The sequence below is a fragment of the Abramis brama genome, assembly GCF_963993115.1.
Source record: "Abramis brama genome assembly, chromosome: 3".
In the NCBI taxonomy this organism is placed as follows: Eukaryota; Metazoa; Chordata; class Actinopteri; order Cypriniformes; family Leuciscidae; genus Abramis; species Abramis brama.
In genome coordinates this window covers 19,505,292-19,526,401 of record NC_139965.1, presented here as the reverse complement: position 1 = coordinate 19,526,401, position 21,110 = coordinate 19,505,292, and the positions used below count along the sequence as shown (strand labels likewise).

The following is a 21,110-nucleotide window of genomic DNA, read 5'->3' as shown; positions in this document are numbered from 1 at the left end:
CCTCCTGTGAGCAACTTCTTGTGCTGTGTTTTTCTCGGGTCTTGGTAGATCAGTGAATTATCAAGATATAGGAGATCCTGCAGGTCCTTTGAGAGATGCCTGAACACGCAGACTCTCTGATCCTCAAATATAAAGTATGACTGGAAGATCCTCTAGTCTAGTGGGACACCAGTCTCAGCTGTCATCCAAGGATCTTTGTAACTTCTCTGAAGACTCCATGACATGCCCTTGCATTCATTTTTATAGGACACTTCTAGAAAGTAGCAAGTGTGCTGACTTCCTGCTCACATTATTTAAACTTCTTTTTCAGTTCTAAATTCTTATAATTCCATTTGCAAAGTTCTTTTGTCCATTGAATGCTGTGACTGCATCTGTTTGATTCAGGAACCTTGTAGGGTTGTGCGATTTAATCTAAATCGTAATAAAATTGTGATGCGACTAACACAACGTGTCATCAACGCCGCCTCAGATGCTTGCTTGTCAGAATGTGTACGCTCTTCGGAACATGTGTAATCGACGGCAACCAAACCCAATGATTTCACAATGATTTAATAAAATTATCATGTTATGTAATATGACAGTCCCAATAGTTGTTATTAGCCGTGCATTGCTGCTTGAGTTGCGCGCTGAATGAACACCGGTAAACTGGAGCACTTTGCTAGGGTGTTATTTAACTCAAAGAAATGCATCCTATATGAGATTAATCAGATATATACAAAATAAATATGACTCATGTTGTGGCCTGATTAACCTAAGAAATGCTATCATGCGCAACATGCTGCAAAAAGACACGAGTGCAACGGTTAAAGACATCCGTCTAGCCTGTGTTTACATAGAAAAACAATTGGCACATTCCAAACCAGGGGTCCGCACTTCGCACATGGATTACTCAATTAGCTGGATTTCATTGTTGATGATTTGGCATGATCCAAGATTGTTAGGTTCTTCCTAGCTCATCCTGGAGTTGCTGTCATAGCAAAAGTAAAGACTTAAATGAATTGCTAATTACACCATTGAAATAAAAATGTACAGCCTGTTCAAATACTAGAAATCGTGAAATAATGGAAATAATTGGGAATCATGTAACAAAGTACATATTTCATTTATCTATTATAACTTTTGTGTGGGTTTTGGTCGCTTGACTGTTTCCTTAAATGGGTCCAGATATTCAGCAAGTTTTTCGTCAGGTGTGTGAAGTTCTTTTTTTAATATGTCATTACGTTGCTGTCTTGCCGCCAACCAGTCGCTGCATTGCTGATCATGGTTTAGAGTATCGAGTATCGATGCCCTTTCCAATGAACACAAGAATGCGCGGTAATCTCAGACAACTTAATCCAGATATTTTAATCGAATCCAAAAATTCGTTTGAAGAATCAAATTAGCCAGAGATCAGTTATCACGATTAATTAATCGGAGATGATTTGACAGATGCTGGATCTTCTAAGCAACGTACGAAGAATGGACACTTGGTGAACAAAAAAATTAAAACACAGGCTATGGAAGATTGTGGTAATTATGTTCTTATTTATGCGTTTATTTTACTGTTTACCTTAAGCAAGTCAAAGTTCAACTTGCGCTTTGACAACTCAGTGACTTGAATGGATTAACTTGATTTCAGTGCTTGCTTAAAGGGGGAGATTTTTGGTGAATAACATTTTAAATGATTTGTGCTGTCACATGACAAGTCCATAATATATATAATATTTTTATATGATGTCAGTCATTGATAATTACTACTTAGCACTTTGGTTTAACTATTTCTTTAAATAAGGTTTCAGTTTATAAGCCATGCTTATAAAAAATCCAGTTCATTCAATACGGTTCACAAACACATTTTCCCAAATGTTAGCTGACTCACAATGTGGATTGTTCTTGATGGAGATTAGTTACCTCGTTGATGTGTTTTCTCGGCCTGAATTTCACACTGTGTCTATCAGCTCGGTCACATGGGTGGTTGTTTATTTACTGGAGTGGTTTCTGCCTGTGTGGGAGATGGAGACCTCATGTTCTGTTACCTGATAAAATCTCGCCACAGCTCTCGCAGGGGTAGTCCAGTTCAGAGGCTTGTGTAGCCAGCGGTCTCCACGGTACACTTTTGTATCGCTGTGTTTAGATGGAGGACTTCCAACTCACGGCTGTTTTGTTTCTCTACCTTGTCTCACCCTGCCCTTGGCAAGCCTATGATAAATCTGATCTGAGGTCAGACATCAAACATGTTTTCTTTCTTTCGGTGACCCCGGTGCACACCTCACGGCCGCTGCCGCTGATCAGGTGTCAGGCCTGACTGCAAAACCATCCGGCAAAGTCAGAGAACAAAAACCTAAAGTGCATTTTTCCTTTCTTTCTCCACCTAAGCCTTGACTTCTTGCTCATTGCCTCTAGCATTTCCTTTGAGTGCATCTTAAAGTTTCAAATAAAGCGTAGCCAAGTCCTGTGTTCACAAGCTCAGGGACCCGTTCAGTTCTTTTTATGGAGTCTGAATCCATGCTGTCGGTTTAAATCATGTTTCTATTTTTAATGATTTCTTCTCTGCTCTGTTTTTGGCCTAACATGCCATTTTGTCCAATTGGATTGTCTAATATGCCTTGATGGAAATTTATTTAGCCACAAATCGTATTGTTGCTATAGATACAAGTGTAATTCAAACGTGTTGTTGCGACATATTTTCTGCCGAGTTCACCCACATAGACGTGGATGCCAGATTTGTACCACGCTTGGAATTGTTAATATGAAACATGATGATTTACAGCTGTTGTTTCTTTCTTTTTCCTTCTGAAGGTATGGAGTGACCCCAGAAAACATCATCCTGTACGGTCAGAGTATAGGGACGGTGCCGACGGTAGACCTGGCATCCCGGTACGAGTGCGCGGCAGTGATCCTTCACTCTCCTCTCATGTCCGGCTTGCGTGTGGCCTTCCCTGACACCCGCAAAACTTACTGCTTTGATGCCTTCCCGAGGTAAGATGCAAACATCTGTGATCCAGAATGTAATGCTTGTGAACGCAGGCCCTTCTAGCTGCACTATTGTTGAAAAGATTATTTTTCTTTTTTCAGTAAGGATGCATTAAATTGATCAAAAGTGACAGTAAATACACGTTGTTAATACTTTACAGTATAAGTTCCATTTATTAACATAAGTTAACTACATTACTTCAATGAAATATACTTCTGAAGCATTTAGTTATCTTACATAATGTTAATTTGGTTAATGTTAAAGTTGGATCTGTTCATATTATTTAATGGCCCTAAGCTAACATGAATTAACAATGCACAGTTGTATTTTTGTTAACCAACATTAACAAAGATTAATATATTGTACAAATGTATTGCTCATTGTTACTTAATCTACTGAATAATGAGACATTTAGGGTTGCCCCCAACTAAAGATTTTTCTAGACGACTAGTCGTTTGTTTATGCCATTAATCGACTAATCGCACGTTTATATTCATTTAATTAAATATATACTGGGGGGTGGAATATATGCCTCACACCACTCAAGCGCACGCATAAAGCTTGTCGCAAAGCACTGGCAAAAGTAATGATTAATAAACAATTCACTTTTTTTTTAAGAATTAGTGTTTTCTGAGTCAGTATCGGCTGCAAAGATGAAGTTGACAATGCTGACTCGCCACCTCCAAAGAATATTGGATGTGCCTTTAGAGAGAAATTACATACACATTACATAATAAGAGAGTGTTTGTTTTCTACATTTCAAGCTTTCTATAGATACATTTCTCATGTCTTTTTAATCATTTTTAATGTCGCAAAAGATTTTGATTTCAAATAATTGCTGTCCTTTTGAACTTTCTATTCAAAGAATTCTGAAAAAATGTATCATGTTCCTCACAAAAATATTAAGTATTACAACTGTTTTCAACATTGATAATAATAGTGTTTCTTGAAGCATATTAGAATGATTTGTGGATCATGTGACACTGAAGACTGGAGCAGTGATGCTAAAAATTCAGCTTTGCATAACAGAAATAAATTACATTTTCAAATATATTCCACTAGAAAATGGTTATTTTAAATTGTAATATTTCAGAATATTTGTAATTACTGTATTTTTAATATAAATGCAACATTGATGAGCATAAAATAATTTAAAAAATGGAAAAAATATCAACCTCAAACTTTTGAATGGTGGTGTACTTAATTTTTTCTTATGCGTTGTTCCAAATTTGTGTGCAATATGCTTTAGATGATCCATGAATGGACTGAACGGTTAGTTGGCATCTAGGATCAAACCAGTAACTGGTAACAGCCTGAAGCTGGTCACAGTTCATTGCGTTACCCACACAGATGGTTGCAGGAAACTCAGGAATCTGAATGAGACGAGTTGAATCGGAGTTAACCGCAATCTCTCAAGCTTTGTTCCCTTACTTCCTCTTTTCCAATTGTAGTTTTGATTTTATACTCTTTTGGAACTTCTCTGAGAGTTTTTATAACTCAGGAAGTGGCTTACATTTTAACCACACTGAGCTATAAAGTGCTAAATGTTGCCATTTTTCTTCCTTTCGGCATTTCAAGTGATGGCTTTCAAGTATCTCAGCTGTAGCCATTTGTGTCTTTTTTTTTTCTTTTCTTTTTTTTCTTTCTTAAAAGTGAAAGTGGTTGCAGGCACCGAGTAATGCAATGAAAGTTGAACTGGCTGTCAGCTATTTGAGATTTTTCATCATATATTAAAATAAAACTTGTTTTTGTACTAGAAAACTGCCACTCGTGAAAAAAAAAGAAAAAAAGCAACGGGTAGTTATTTATTGATAAGATAAAAATCTTAAAATTAGGATAATAGGGGTACTTTGTTTTTCAATGAATCATTGTTCAATGATGAAATGCTCAAATGGCTCGCCCGATAATTAATAAAATAAGTCTTTCTAAATCCCTCCTTTCCGTGAGCCTACTCTGCTCTGATTGGCTTGACGACCCAGTCTGTTGTGATTGGTCCACTGCTTACAGCGCTTGTCGGAAACTAAACGACCATTACCATAAATGAATTTCAGCTCAGGAGGCGTCCTCAGGCCTCAGCGATTGTACACACTGTAAAAACAGTAATGATAATGTCGATTAGTCACTTTGAGGTACATTATGAGATTTTGCAACTAATTCCTCACCATCAGTATTAACAAGAGTATGTCCTTCAACAAACGTGTATATTTCTAATTTATTGTGGTGCACATGCGGGAACTGTATCAATAACGGTGCATACGTTAGCTGAGCACTAACGTGAATGACTGATGTAACAAACGTTTGTAAAACAAAAAGTTTACATTCACAAACCGCTATATTACACACTGCATGAAAGGGAATTTTCCAAAAACCATAGGGGCACTTTTTAGACTCCTTTTGTCAAAAAAGTTATCTATGAAAGCTTGTTTCTGCCACAGAATAAAACTATTTAAAAGATAATTGCGACTTTTAATCTCACAATTGGGAGTTTATATTTCAGAATTGTGAGATAAAAATGAGCAATTGCGAGGAAAAAAATCTGAATTTGCACAATTGCAAATGAACTGAACTCACAATTGCAACTTTATATCATACAATTCTGCTTTGCATAAATAAATTACATTTTAAAATATATTCAACTAGAAAATGGTTATTTTAAATTTAAATTTGTCTTTACTGTATTTTTAATTAAAAAAATGCAACCTTGATGAGCATAAAATAAAAAATAAAAATCAACCTCAAACTTTTGAATGGTAGTGTACTTAATCTTTTTTTGTGTTCCAATTTTGTGTGCAATATGCAGATGTGAGTTTTAGGAGTTTATATTTCAGAATTGTGAAATGAGCAATTGCGAGAAAAAAAAATCAGAATTTGCGAATTTATAGCAAACAATTCTGACTTCACAAGTCACAATTGCAACTTTATATCACAATTCTGACTTAACTCACAATTATAAGTTTATATCATGCATTTCTGAGAATTGCGAGATGTAAACTCGCAGATGCGAGAAAGTCACATTAGAATTACCTTTATTGTTTATTCTGTTGTGGAAACAAGCTTCCATAGTTAGCAACACAAGCTACTAACTAACAAAATGCATTAGTTTGTAGCTTGTAGTGGAGCCAACTACTTTGCCAAGATGCAAGCTACTTATAGTTAAACACAGTAGACTCTTTTGACAAAGTTTCCAAGTTGCTTTCCCCGAATTGATCGGGAAACACACTGCTGTTTAAAAGTTTGAAAAAAAATTTCTTTTGAAAATGTAATACCTTTGAGCAAGGATGCATTAAATTGATCAAAAGTTATAGTAAAGACTTGTACATTGTTAAAAAATATATATTTCAAATAAATGCTGTTATATTGAGCTTTTCTATTCATCAAAAAAATCCTGAAAAATGTACATCACTTTAAAAAAAAAAAAAATTAAGCAGCACAACAGTTTTTCAACATTGATAAGAAATATTTGCAAATAAACATATTAGAATGTTTTCTGAAGGATCATGTGACACTAAATACTGGAGTAATGATGCTGAAAATTTAGCTTTGCATCACAGGAATAAATTACATTTTAAAATGTATTCAAATATTATAAATTGTAGTAATTTTGCTATTACTGTTTTTTTTACTTTTGATCAAACAAATGCAGCCCTGGTCAGCATAAGAGACTTCTCCCTAAAACATTTAATAAATCTTACCGACCCCATACTTCTGAACTGTGGTGTATCCTGTCATGATGTGAAATGTGGATGAAGGAATATAACACTCTACAGCATAAGAGGGAAAGAAATGAATGGCTGCCTATTGTAGTGTTGCTATTCTAAGGTCTGAGTGAGGGAACTTTAATGCCATGCCTAATATGACAGGTCAGCAATTAACACTTGTATATGACTTGTACAGTATAAGTGCGCAAATACGCTCACGCACAGGTTGAGTTTGTCTCATTAGCAAGGAGATAAACTTTGGCCCTTGCTGTCAAATGTAAATCTCCCGCTAAGTCTACTCTGACAGGATGTTTTTGCTTGGACATGTTGTTGTGAACTTCTGTATGTGTAATTGCTCTTAAAAGCCACCCCTGTAACTGGTCACAAAACCTTGAAGGACAACATGAAACTCAACATGAAACTCCATTTTCTCTTGTACGGTTGTATTACACAGCTTGAGACATGTCTGATTACACAGATTATCTTCAAGTATTCCTGGTAAAATCAAAGTAGTTCTTTTGAAACCCCCAGTCGTGATGGTTGACACCTTTGCCTGTTTCTGTCAATGCGCATCTCTTTTCCTTGAAAGTGTCAGGAGACACGTGTGGTGTTTCCGATTCTCATTCCCTTCATCTCTGGCTGTAACTACCATGTCTGGCTTCTGAGATAAAGCTGGTGAAAAACAGCCGATGCGTGTACAGCTCACCTGTGCAGCAGAGGACACCTATCTTTATTCCTCACTCATTTATTTCAGTTGTGATATACCCTCATCCTGTGATATACCCGCCGTGCAACCTTGCACATAAACCCTTTCGCTTCAGCTTCCTGCATGTTCTAGTTTATAATAATGTCTGTTCGGGCAGTAAGATTCTCCTGCTGCAGTATTCATAGGTAGCTTCATGTCTCATGCAGCTGAAACATTCAAATTCAGAATGAAAAACTGTCACGTCGCGTAGCTAGAACTTCAGACTGACTGCTGGTCTCCACAGCAGCTTTCATTGGCCAATGAATACCTAGATGCCGTCTGACCACAACCAATCATAGTTTGTTTTATCACACCACGTCATGTTCAGGGGCGTGAAAATGTAACGTCGATGTCTCTAAAGTAACAGGCCGTTGTGTAAAACTCTGGGACGTATTTTAAAGAGTCTGTGCCGCCAACTTTACATACTTCACATACTTTTTAAAATCCAGTGCTAATTTTCACAGTTGTAAAAACGACAGCTTTATCCTTCCATGAGGGGGTTTGGCATCACCGCATCTTTGTTTCCAGACAAACTGTTAAAGAACCAGACATGCACGTCTCCCAGAAATCCTGTACAATTCATCCATTAGGATGACGACTTCGAAACGTCCAATTTTCCTATTTTGTGTGCCATATGCATCAGACGTTCAGCCAACGGTCAGTGGGTGTGTATTTGAGGCTGAGTCTACATGTCATGAGACTTTTTTTTGGTGAATTCCTGCTTTTTTTTAATTAAATGTTTCAGCAGGGACTGTGTGAGGAGGCGGAGACAAATGAGAAATTGGAAGGAAGTAGGAAGCAACTGTAGCACATGGAATCTTGCGTTTCAGGCTCTCCATTGTCCTGTTATGAGTGTGTTAGGTTGACCAGCCAGAATGCTTTTGTAGCTTCATTTTTGAGCAAAATAAGCAAAGTTTATGATACCATTTATGTCGGATGAAATTGCAGGAACACATTTGAGACCTGTTGGGCCAAAAATAAAAATACAATGCGCTTTTAAGTTAGCTTTTGATTAGAATAATACATTTTTTTGTATATATTTTAAAAAAAGTGAGCACACTAACGTTTTTAAATTAATATGACTTGGCAATAACACACTACCATTGAAAAGTTTGGAGTCTGTTAGATCTTTTTTTTTTTTTTTTACATTTGGACAGAAGTCTTTTTAATTCTCACTAATGCTGCATTTACTTAATATTTAACAATTTTACTGTTTTTACTGTATTTGCTTATTAGACTAGTGTCACATGATCCTTCATAAATCATTCTGCTGATTTAATGCTGAAGAAACATTTCTTATTATTATCCAACATTGTATTTTGTGCTCTGCTTAATATTTTTGTGGAAACTTTACAAATGTCTTTTATTGCCATTTTTGAACAATGTAAGGCATCCTTGCTGAATACAAGTAATAATTTCTTTCAGAAAAATAAGAAAAAAATAAAAGGAAAAAATAATCTTACTGACTGATGTGCAAAAAACAGCAAAGTGACCTGAAAATAACCATCGAATTGATTTTTGGATGGTACAAGCATATCTGCATTTGAATTGCCACATATTGTGCGTGCACAATTAGGAAGTGAATGTAAACTGAATGTGCAATCAGTGAGACTGAGCGCTCGTTGTCCATCTTGATTTCTCAGCATGCATCTCATAACACATCAGAGCAGGTGTGCACGTCGTGTCAGCAGTTATAAATGTGAGCTCTTTCTGACGAGATATTGCCACCAGCTGGCATTTACAGTTAAATATGATGACATGGAGAAAGAGCAACATGCACATGATCCCAAAGACATTGATATTTTGGCTAATATTTTCTGCCTATATTTTCTTTTCAGGTAAAAGGCTTCAATGCATGGCAAATTAACTGACTTGCCTTAAATGGATTTTGGTTTCACTTAACTTTAGTTTTAGAATTCTACTTTTCAGCTGAGATCAAGTTTCGCCCTTAAGAGGCATCACAAAAGGTCTATGGGTAACACCTCTAAGGAGCTCACATGACTGCTCATTTGGATGTTGATACTCATGGGTTTACTCTTCAAGGCCTTTTTTAAAAATTCTGGTGGAGTTCAAAGGTCTTCAATCCCTGTTTAAACTTGCCAAGTGACTATTCATGAAAGATTTTCTTGATCTCTTTCTGCAGTACTTTAAGGGATAAAGGAACAGAAGGAGGTCAGAATAATAAAATATCCGTGTCATTCTTTACAAGTCAAGCCTCGGTTAAGCTGGGTCTGAATCGGAAAGCAGAATGTGGATTTCTGGATTAAACGCGATTAGACGGTAGCGACCGGTCTGGAACCTCTCTTAATCGCTGATCCCGTTTTATCCGACTTCATATTTAAATCTAATTAAATTGCGACAAGATCAAATTGCAAGATTAAGGGCTGTAATGGGAAGATTACAGCCGTAGCTCTCAGACAGAATGTTGTTGAGGCTTTAGAAACATGTAGACAAAACTAGAATGACAGAAACCTCCTCCGTTTCGTTTCTCGTCTCGTTTCGCTCACTCTCTACACCAGACTGGGTGAAATTAGCGATGGCCGGGGGCGCGCTTCATTGTAATCAAAGTGATTCTCTCTCTCTGAGGCAGTTGCTCTTTTTCTCGCTCTCTTTTGGGTGATGAATGGAAGGTTGAGTGGCCTGATTCTCTCCTACCCCGTCAGCACTTGTCAGTGTTTCATAATGAGAAGCTACAGTCGTGAGAGATTTGAACCGTCTCTGTGTTCTAATAGCTCGCCAGCCGGCCCCGTCAAAGACCCGTAATGAACACGAAGCCAGCTGACTGGAGGTGTTAATGAGCTAGCTGTCTTGACGCCGGCTTGCAATTTGTCGAAAGCATTATGGTTTAACACGTCGACCGTTTCCCTTAATAAAATGTGAAATCTTGGAGTGGATTCAAAAGATGCAGATTCAAAATTGGGATCTTTTTTTTTTAAGTGAAAGTTATGAGTTACTGAAGGGGATTAGCACTGATAAAGTTAATCGTTTTTGTTTTAGATTGACTCACCTGAGATTGAGTTAGGTGAGGGTTGTGATAGTGCTAAAGGTCAAACTCTGAGGCTTAATTTGGCACTGTAAACTGTACTCGTGGTTAAAATCCTGTTTGTTTGTTTTTCATAGAGCACCAAAGGAAAATTTGAATAATCTTCATGTAGCTCTTTCCATACAATGACAGTTCATAATGACCACATCTGCTACAAGCAGCAACAAATCTATATATAAAGCACCTTAAAAGATGTTTTTTGCAGTCGTCTTAAGTCATATGATGGTGAATGTTATTTCACCAAGTACAACATGTTCCTGGATCAACATCTTTCTGGATCAACATTTCAGTAATTTGAGGGACAAGTTTACAGTTTTAAAAAAATGTAGGCTTACCAGGGTTTTGGGCTTCTACATCAGTGTTGTTCACCGATCATTTCCCTCAGATTTTAGGGATTGACTTATGGATAGGGTTAGGTTTAGGGGTAGGGATAGGGTTAGCACTAAACTTTTGGACAAATGTTGTTCCAGGATCTACAAAGTGTTGATCCAGGTACATGTCTGTCTGGGTAAAATCACAGTGACCGTCATATGATAGCTAAATATTAGACCAATATTTTGATCATTATTCACAAAACAACTTATGTCTGTTTCTCGTGCAAAGCTATCGTATGGCTTCAGAAGACTTTAAAAATAGTGCATGAATTAAAAAACTTGGTTTTATGGAGTAAAAAACTCATGGTTTTGTTTTTGTTCTTTGTCCTCATTGAGCTTGACTTTTTTTGTGATTTAAAAGAAGAAGAAAAACACAGCTCCATGTTTCCTGTGCTTGTTTGTAGGGCTGCACAATTTGGCAAACAATTTTTTTATATATATATCAATATTACTTTACAGTGATACAACTACATCTAATAATAATAATAATTCTTACTAATCTTCCTTTGAATTCTGCACAGAATGTTTTATTTTAAAGCGATGTGAAGGAGATTAGGAGGGAACTGTGGCTTTACCGAGCTCAACGGCTCTGGCCAAGCTGTGATATAAACTAAACGCTATTGGCTGTTTTAAAAAGGGGGAGGAGCTGTTCGATATGTCCCGCCCTGTCTTCCTGTTTCAGTGGAAATTACGTCAACACATTAAATAATGCTGCGCGTTTCAAGGCACTTTAGTGGGCCTTTAAAGAAATGGTGCATTTGGGGGTCGATAGAGACTGATGTTTCATAATTAATGAACACATCTGTTATTTGATTGTTATGAGTGTAATACAGATGTTCCTCAAGTGTCTTGCAGAACAGCTGTCCCCCCCCCCCCCCCCCCCACACGCACACACAACCCATTATGCCAGCGAACCAGTGTTGAGAGACATGCAACAGAAGCCGCTCTGCCATGTATCTGGCTGAAGGTGTTACACACTAAACGTGATTTAAGCATCCCAGGTCTCTGTTGCGAGTAGGCATTTGTTCTCAACTCTATCAGACAACAGACAACTTTCTGCAGTAGTTATCACATTGCATTGTTGAACTTTACTCTACTTTCACCAAAATTCGCTCATGTTCAGCGCCTGCCCTCATTGAAAATGATTGACCTCAGGTCGCTTCAAGACGCTGCCAGTGTGAAAATTCCATTCAAACAAACTAAAACACCCTGAACAATCCTTAGATTACAAGTCTGGAAGCAAATCCAGCGGTCTAAATTCTGGAAACCACCACTGCCAAGTCCAGGATTTCTCTTCCAGTCACTGATTCCAGATCCAGCAGACCAGTGGAACTTAGGAGTGGGAGTGTGTCCGTGTGGTTGGGTTGGTGGATGTTCGCAAAGGCTGTGAATGGAGAGTCAGGCTGAATGAAAGTTTGATGACTCGCCTGTCTCTGTAGATTTGCTGGCTGCAGTGTGGCATGGTTTGAATATTAAAATACAGTGAGGGAGAGCAAGTGATGTTGACACCTATAGTCAAGGGGTAAAGACAAACAGAGAGATGCTGTGAGTGATAGTGTCATCTTGAATTGGCGCTTCTGGTATTGCTTCCCTTCTCTTCTTTGCGGGCCATGTAGCTCTTTCCAAATTAACTTCATTGAAACATGGGCATCTTTTTAACCCCTCGTCCAGTCAGTAGTGTTGTCGAAAATACAGATTTGTCGATGTATGTCAATTCTGAATATTTGATATTGGTTTTATACATTTTATGCAGTATCGATACACCAATACCAGCTTTGCTCTGTCACGTTTGCAAAATTTCCAATATTTTTGTGACCTTTCACACATTTCACTAGATTTGAAAAAAAGAAAAACATTTGTAAATCTTTTTTTTAAACACTTTAAGGTCTCCCTGCAGTTTTCCTCCAAAATTAAGTAAAGTAATTAAAACTTAAGTATTGTAATTTTACTACTGTAAATATTTTTTTATTGTATTTTTATAAAAACATTTATTGTATAAGAAATATTGAAATACAGTTGTTATAATAATGCATTATTATTGTGAAATATTTCGTATTTAACATTTAAATTTTACATTTATTTTTATTCTTACTGTGCAGTTGTATTACAATTAGGGCTGTCAATAGATTAAATCGCACAAAAAGTGAGCAAGTTATCGCGATTTAAAAACTTTAATCACATCTTTATTGGGAAATTAAGCATACACCATTTATCTTGTTGAACACGTTGAATTTGTCATCATTTGCTATATTCAGCAAAGTAAACCATCAGATTGAAGGGTGATTCTCACAAAACTGTATTTTCTGCAAGCTTTTTTCAAGGTAAATGTAGGTGTCTCTTAAAGAAAAAAAAAGACACATGGATACTCCAAAAGGACACCAAATAACCAAATTAGATGTCTATGTCTATAATTTAAAAATTTGTAAAGCACCCATGAAAAAAAAAATACAGAAAAAAACTTTTCAAACTTGACAGTGTATAGGATGTGTACAGTGCAACAGCAAAGAGCTTGATGAAATTTTAGACAAGTCAAGTTGCGATGCCAAACTGGATCACATGGAGATACCAAACAAACCCTAAACCAACCGCCTTGACCTGACTGCATTATATACCTACAACAGTACAGGGATCCATACAGAATTGCTAAACACAGCAACATACACATGACAAGTCAAAACATTATCTTGATTGTGAGTGGAAACAATGTTTATGTGCTGAAATGTGTCTGTACATAAATACAATGTGCGATCAGTGTGACGAGAGCACACATACATGGTTTGATTGCACGGAATAATAGACTCAGACTCAGAATCAGCCTGGTTTTCTTTACATTAACGCATTTTGGACTGGTTGTTTTAATGAATTCTCTTACTGAATCATTGGACTCTGAACTTGTTCAGTTTAGAGGCTTAAAATGATCTGATCACAAACAGAGAAGCGAATTTGGGTTAAAGTCACCTGACTTCTGTAAATTTCCGCCTACCAGGGTTACAGATGCTTGTGCCTGAGGAATCAAATTAACTTGTGCCAGAATTAAATTTACTTGGATACTGTACAACATGATACCACATGGAAAAATTGACATTGAATATTTTTCAAGGTGTTGCAAGTTAGAACTTCCAGTACTACCAACACTACCAGCTCATGTGCAATCTTTCTTAGATGCAAGAGCGAAATGTCAGGTGCAAATCCAGGAATGGACGGAAAGTCCAAAGCTAGGCAAGAGTGAATCATTCAGAGTGGAAAAAGAAAGAAATTCTTTTGGATTAAGTGTGCTGAGGTGGTACGGTTTTTAATATGAAAAAGATGAGGTAGGTGAAGTCAGCCAGTGCCTCGAATCAATTCTGCTCTCTTACAACATGAAATCGAAATGCAGTTTTTTGGGGTTTTTTTTTTTGTCTGTTTGTTAGCTTTGAGGAAATCTATATGCTAGTATGGCAGAAATGCCTATTTAGCATTTACAGATGTTCTCTTCACAGAATGAATATATTGATTAATCCTCTTGTTACAGTGGTTTTTCACATTTGTTCAATAAAATGTTCCACTGAATGTAAATGTTCCACCTGCCTCTGACAAGCAGTATTAAGTAGCTAATCCTAGTTCACGGCAGTGACATTACTGAAGATTATTGGCATAAAAAGATTTAATCCCTTTGACTTGTCCCAACCAAACTTTCAGTAGGAAAATGCCAAGTAAGCATGGTCAAATTAACCCCAGCTATGCCTGTACTGTGCCATTCGGGGATACAAAATAAACCTGCTTAGAGTGCTCAAAAGTAAAGATGGCAGATTTCAATCATGCACTGTGTTGTGTGGACTGTCAGGAGTGCGCGTAAAGATTTCCAACCTTCATTTTGACCCTGAAATGTCTGAAATGATCCGGTTTTAAGAGGCGGCTCCTTTAAGGCTTGTTAGCCAATCATAAGAGTGGCTGTTTACTAACATTGCGTAAGAAAAATGTCAAAAGATCAAGGCAAATTTGATTTCTCATGTCATGACCCCTTTAATTCTGTTACTTTCCTGTTTACTTCTGTGAAGCTGCTTTGAAAAATTTCTATATAAAAATAAAGATGACAGATGCGAAGTTTTTTCGCTGCTGTGTATAATAGACATCATTGGTCGACAAGTGAAATGTGTGCTTAATCGGTTTCATGCGGTCTTTAGACTTTGCTATCAAAGCCCACCAAAAATAACATTTGGTCGTATGTTTTGCATCATCCTATTTGAACTGAAGAGGGAAAATTATAGCAAGTAAGCTAAAGACCAGAAAATGCTCCTTTTAATCCGCTTGCTGTTTGTTGCATGATAAAAATACAGTATTTACACGTTGTCAGTCATCCATTGGAATGTGCTGGGTTGAAATTTCTGCTGCATGTTTATTTGGTTGGTGTTTGGATATCGGCGCCGTTCTTCATAGCCGGTGTAATTATTCCATCAGCCAGTGTCATGCATTAATCTCCTCGCTTACTCAAATTTGATTGCCTGTGCACCAATGAGGAAAATAAGCAACAATTAAGCATGTTGACCGAAAAATTAATTAGTATGTCTGTTTGACTCCTTTGGACTGAGGATCACAGAAGCGAGTCAGCAGTTCTGCATAGCCGTGGTAAAGCTTGTGTGGATATTAGCCTGTGATCACCATTACCTGTGTTTACTGCAATTATATGACTATTGACAATATGCAGAGTAAGACATTCCAGTGTAAATGGCATTTTGTGATGTTTGGAGTGTTAAGAATTAACACATGCATAGTCCTGTGTGTTGCCAGACAGACTTCATTCATTCATTCATCATTTCATTAATGTTACTTGTGTTTTAAGCAATGCTCGTTTGCATAACAAATGGCATGTAGCCATTTCAATTATTATTTATTTGTAATTTACACTACCGTTGAAAAATCTGGGGTTGGTAAGATATTTTTTTCATATTTTGAAAGAAGTCTCTTATGATCACCATGGCTGCATTTTTTTTTTTTTTTTTGACCAAAATGTTTTAAAAACAGTAATATTGTTTTTGAATATATTTTAGAATATTTATTCCTGATGCAAAGCTGAATTTTCAGCATCCAGTCTTCAGTGTCACATGATCTGATTTGCTGCTCAAGAAACATTTCTTATCATTATCAATGAGTACGTTTACATGCACACTCATAATGGGATTAGGGATTTTGCCATTAAACTTTACCTCAGGTAAACAATACTCCGATTAAACTAATGCTATTAAGCTCATAATCATAAACACACTTCTTAGCATAATCAGAATAATGAAAATTGCATGTAAATGGCAGTGAAGAGGTTTGCTCGTGTCATGTATACATCTTACTGTGATTTAGTCCTACCTTACTCTTATTATTAGCTTTATTAGTCAATGTAGTCTGTTGAAAATGTGCTGCTTAATATTTTTGTGGAAACTGTGATGCACTTTTTCAGGATTCATTGTTAAAGGATTAGTTCACCCCAAAATGAAAATTTCCTAATAATTTACTCACCCCAATGCCATCCAAGATATCCATGTTTTTCTTTCCTCAGTGGGAGAGAAATTATGTTTTTTGAGGAAAACGTTTCTGGATTTTTCTTCTAACAATGGACTTCTTTGGTTACCATCGTTTTTAAGTCCAAATCAATGCAGTTTCAAAAGTCTTTTAAGTGTATAAACGGGCTATACACGATCACAGCTGAAGAAGAGGTTGTTATCTAGCGAAACGATAGGTCATTTTCCCCAAATTTTTTTTGTAATTTATAGACTTTACCTTCAATAGTTCGGATTGAGCTGATCAACAAACGGACAGGGAACTACGTCATCACGTTGAAAGGCCGCGCCGGCGCCAGCAATACGATTTTAACTACTTTTCATATTCATCAGAATGTTATTCATATACTATTCATATTCACTGAATACTATTACTATATATATAATCGCAAACAATACTATTTGAACTATCCTCCTACGTACGGTCGCATTGTAAACAGTGGGGCGGTACTTCCGCCAGCGCCGGCGTGACCTTTCAACGTGATGACGTAGTTCCCTGTCCGTTTGTTGATCAGCTCAATCCGAACTATTGAAGGTAAAAAGTCTATAAATTATAAAAAATTTTTTTGAAAATGACCTATCGTTTCGCTAGATAACAACCTCTTCTTCAGCTGTGATCGTGTACAGCCCGTTTAAACACTTCAAAGACTTTTGAAACTGCATTGATTTGGACTTAAAAACGATGGTAACCAATGAAGTCCATTGTTAGAAGAAAAATCCAGAAATGTTTTCCTCAAAAAACATAATTTCTCTCCCACTGAGGAAAGAAAGACATGGATATCTTGGATGGCATTGGGGTGAGTAAATTATTAGGAAATTTTCATTTTGGGGTGAACTAATCCTTTAAATAGAAAGTTCAAAACAACAGCATTCATTTGGAATAGAAATCTTTTGTAACATAATAAATGTCTTTACTGTCACATCAGTTTAATGCGTCCTTGCTGAATAACTTTTTATATAACCTTTTATAACTTTGTATAGTGTACTTTTTTTTTTTTTTTTTTTTTTAGGAGTGTTCTTCAGCAGATTAGCTGTAGAATTGAAATTCGTAATGAGAATCATTACATTTCACTGATATTAGTTCCAACAACAGGTATAACGACAACACTTTGAGAAACTGTTGTTGATCACTTTAAATGTTGCTTTACATGCCAGACGGTCTCTTCCTGCCTTAGTTTGACACTGCTTGACCAGAATAAGTTGTAAAGTGGATTAGATGTTGTGCCGCAATTAAAACAAAATCTATAAATTCACAAGCTTGCAAAGCACTTGACAGAAAAATATCAGTCAGTGGCATTGGTTTACTTGTCTGATACGACTTCTTCATATGTTTCAGCATCGACAAAGTCTCAAAGGTGGCATCTCCGGTCCTGGTCATCCACGGCACAGAAGACGAAGTGATCGATTTCTCCCACGGCTTGGCCATCTACGAGCGATGTCCACGTGCCGTGGAGCCTCTGTGGGTGGAAGGCGCCGGGCACAACGACATCGAGCTTTACGCTCAGTACCTCGAGAGACTCAAGCAGTTCATTACGTTTGAGCTGGCTACCTCCTGAAGACACGGCAGGCCGAGGCGCACGCGCACACTCACGCGTGTCGTGTAGGGTTCCCCTTTACCCACGGCTGAGGACGCCATCAGTACTTGCACTTGCTGAAGGGAAAAAAAGCGGAAGTCTCTCTCTTGATCTTTAGGAGAGTTTTCATCCCTACAGGGGAAACGTGTTTTAATAATTTCAAACCACTTTCTATTCTTTTATACTTGATGAAGAAATGCTGAAGTTTTGCACCGCATTCAGTACATTGCGTTTTTGATTTAAACATTTTTCTTCCTTTTTTAAATTTAAAAATGCTCCTCAAGGGTTAATTAAACTGATGCACTTTTATTGTGCAGATATTTTCAGGTTGATATATTTTTGTTTTCGATGATGATCTTTTTTTTTTTTGTGTTGGGGAATTATGTCATGGCATTCCGTTTTATTACGTTTCAAGTAGATTAGTACAAGATAAACCAGTGAGTGACTTTTTACATGGCCACTTTGTGCGTGCGTGTGTGTGTTTAGGTGCGTTCATACGCACATGCGTTTGTGTGGTAAAGGGCAAGGCCACTGACTCTTCGGTCGAAATAATTGTACCTTGGGCTAATTAAAACAGGAAGACCTGTGAAAAACACTTGACCCGTAAATAATGAAGATGTACTGTCCGTGAATACAGTGGGAAGTGGGGGGGAAGGGTCGTATTGCGAAACATGGTGCTTTGTTGCAACAGCATTCAGGGCATTGTTTCCGCATAAACACTTCATCGTTTTTACCGTGGGTTGTATAAAAATGTGAAATTTCAAGCTTTCTCTTTTGCTTTTAGCATTGGCGTTACAATAAGCCTTATGTTCTCTGACATTTCGCTCGGACATTCCTGTCAATGATTTCTCGGAAATGGGATTTTGAAGATTTTCTCTGGGCTCCCGCTCGCTGCTACTCTAATGGGAAAATCACTGTGAAAACTGAACCTAGATATAAATAAGGTATCGCACCACCTCACCATTTTGAAGTTTATCCCCTTTTCCAGACATTGGACAAAAACCCAGTCCCTCATACTGCAAATGAAGGACTGTGTTTGTAGACATTTCACCATAACGCTACACAACAGAATGTTTGGAAGTGTTTTCCATGTTAATGAAGGACATCGATTGCTACCAAACTGGTGCGATCGTCCGATTGTATGTTCGTTAACTTGACTTTTGTTTTTTTTGCTGTAAGGTTATGCAGTGGCGGTTCATGTACACTACTGTTCAGAAATGAAGCTCTTCCGTGCTTGACCTCAGTGGACTCGACACCCTCTTTTTAAGGAATGGCAGAAACTGATCACATCTGAGTCCGTCATTGCTTTTGATACTGACATTTTTACAATGTTTTTTTAGTAATTATTAATATTTACACCTCTTTTAATGCTGGTTTGTAAGATAACTGTACTGTACACCCTCTCTCTATATATATATATATATAGGTATGTAAAATATGAAGTAAATGGTATTTAGCTTTGATTTTTATTGACACTGGAATCACAGTATGCAAATATAATGCAGAAAAAATTTAGTTGGTACAGACTCTTTTGCTTGTAGTTTTTTTTTTTTTAAATATATCTTTAAAGCCTTAAATGTGCTGCGAGGCAGATTATTGTTCTTTCTGTTGGTTGTTGCGTCATTGCAACACAGTGGATATTGTACTGCTTATAAAGGAATAAAGGATGCATGGAAACCCAAACTAGCTTAACATGTGAAGTCTTTTCATTTCTCAGGTTGCTGATTTTTATTTAGTTTGAAAAAGTTTACCTGCAGACAGATCTGCATGTTTTAGAAGGTCGGATGTGTGCAATTGTTCAGCTCGAGTCTTAACAGTGTTGTGCAAGAGTCTAAAAGGTAGCTGTTTATAATGCCTAATTTGTTGCAGCATTAACATCTTCTGGATTATTAAAAAAGCTTAACCAGTGATCATTTTATACCGGAAGCTGCAAATTTAAATAGGTATACGAATATCAATGTATAACTATTTAGCTTGATAGCTAACTTAAGCTCTTAATGGACAAATGAAACATCTCACATTGCTTTAAGTTATATACTTTTTAGAATGAAATCTATATTTTTATTTGGCGAGGATGCATTAAATTGTTTCAAATAAATGCTGCTCTTTTGCTCTGTTCATTAAGGAACTCTGAAAAAGAAAATCATGGATTCCACAAAAATCATTAAGCAGCACAACAGTTTTCAACATTGATAATAAAAAAATATTTCTTGAGCAGCAAAACAGCATATTAGAATGATTTCTGAAGGATCATGTGACACTGAAGACTGGAGTAATGATGTTGAAAATTCAGCTTTGCATCACTGGCATAAATTACATTTTAAAATATATTCAAGCAGAAAATGGTTATTTTAAAACTACAATAATATTTCACAATATTACTATTTTTACTCTATTTTTTGATTAAATGCTTGTTTAAAAAGTCAAACCAACCCCATTTTTTTTAATGGTAGTGTAACTAATACAAATGTAATAAGAAATGAATCCAGCTAGCTATAATATTACGATCATACAATGGAAAAAGAGTGTGACATTTGTAAACCAATTGTGTCAGACTTGAAGACGAGAAGGTCTTTTTGCAGTGCATCAAAAATAGAACCTGGCCAACTGCAGATGTCCATCAACTAAATGAGTGGCGTGACACAGCAGATGCTTCCAGCGCAGACAGTGCTATTGATTTTAATGGCACTGCTCTAGTTTTGATGTGCCACACGTCTTCGTTATGGACACAGTGTTACTTTCTATTCTGGCGAATTGATTTCGTAAACATGTATTGAATTATTTCTACTGGTTGTCACTTATAATTTTGAACTTTTGGCCAGATTAAAGTCTTTTTTACTTTTACAAGCCATGAATACAAGTTTGTGATTTTTACCTGAATCTTGTAATAGTAACTGTATGACAGACTCCTCTTTTTGAACTTGTCCTCAATGCAGTTACAATGGGAATTATATACATAAAACATTTTATCTGCTTATATCCTTCAAACATCATCTTAAATTTAGCAGTGAATTGAATCAGTGCTGTGTCCAGACTTAAAGAGCTGGTGTTCCTGATTACTCGTTTGGATTAGAATACTGTTACTATTGCAGGAGTATAGCCACATTTTCTGTATGTTTAATACCCATAAATTTATACTAAATTTGCTGAAATGTGTTGTATATAACATACTGCATGCAATACCAATGCAATATT

General features: G+C 36.7%; 1 protein-coding gene across 1 annotated transcript in view; it reads left to right on the top strand.

The window, feature by feature from the left end:
* The window catches only part of abhd17c (abhydrolase domain containing 17C, depalmitoylase), a 44,790-nt gene extending 25,192 nt beyond the window's left edge, over positions 1 to 19,598 (top strand). Inside the window, exons 2-3 of the mRNA XM_084110378.1 lie at positions 2,779 to 2,958; positions 17,678 to 19,598. Of these exons, the coding sequence (XP_083966504.1) occupies positions 2,779 to 2,958; positions 17,678 to 17,897 (400 nt within the window). The 3' untranslated portion in view covers positions 17,898 to 19,598. The remainder of the gene's footprint in view (positions 1 to 2,778; positions 2,959 to 17,677) is intronic.
* Positions 19,599 to 21,110: the final 1,512 nt, after the last annotated feature.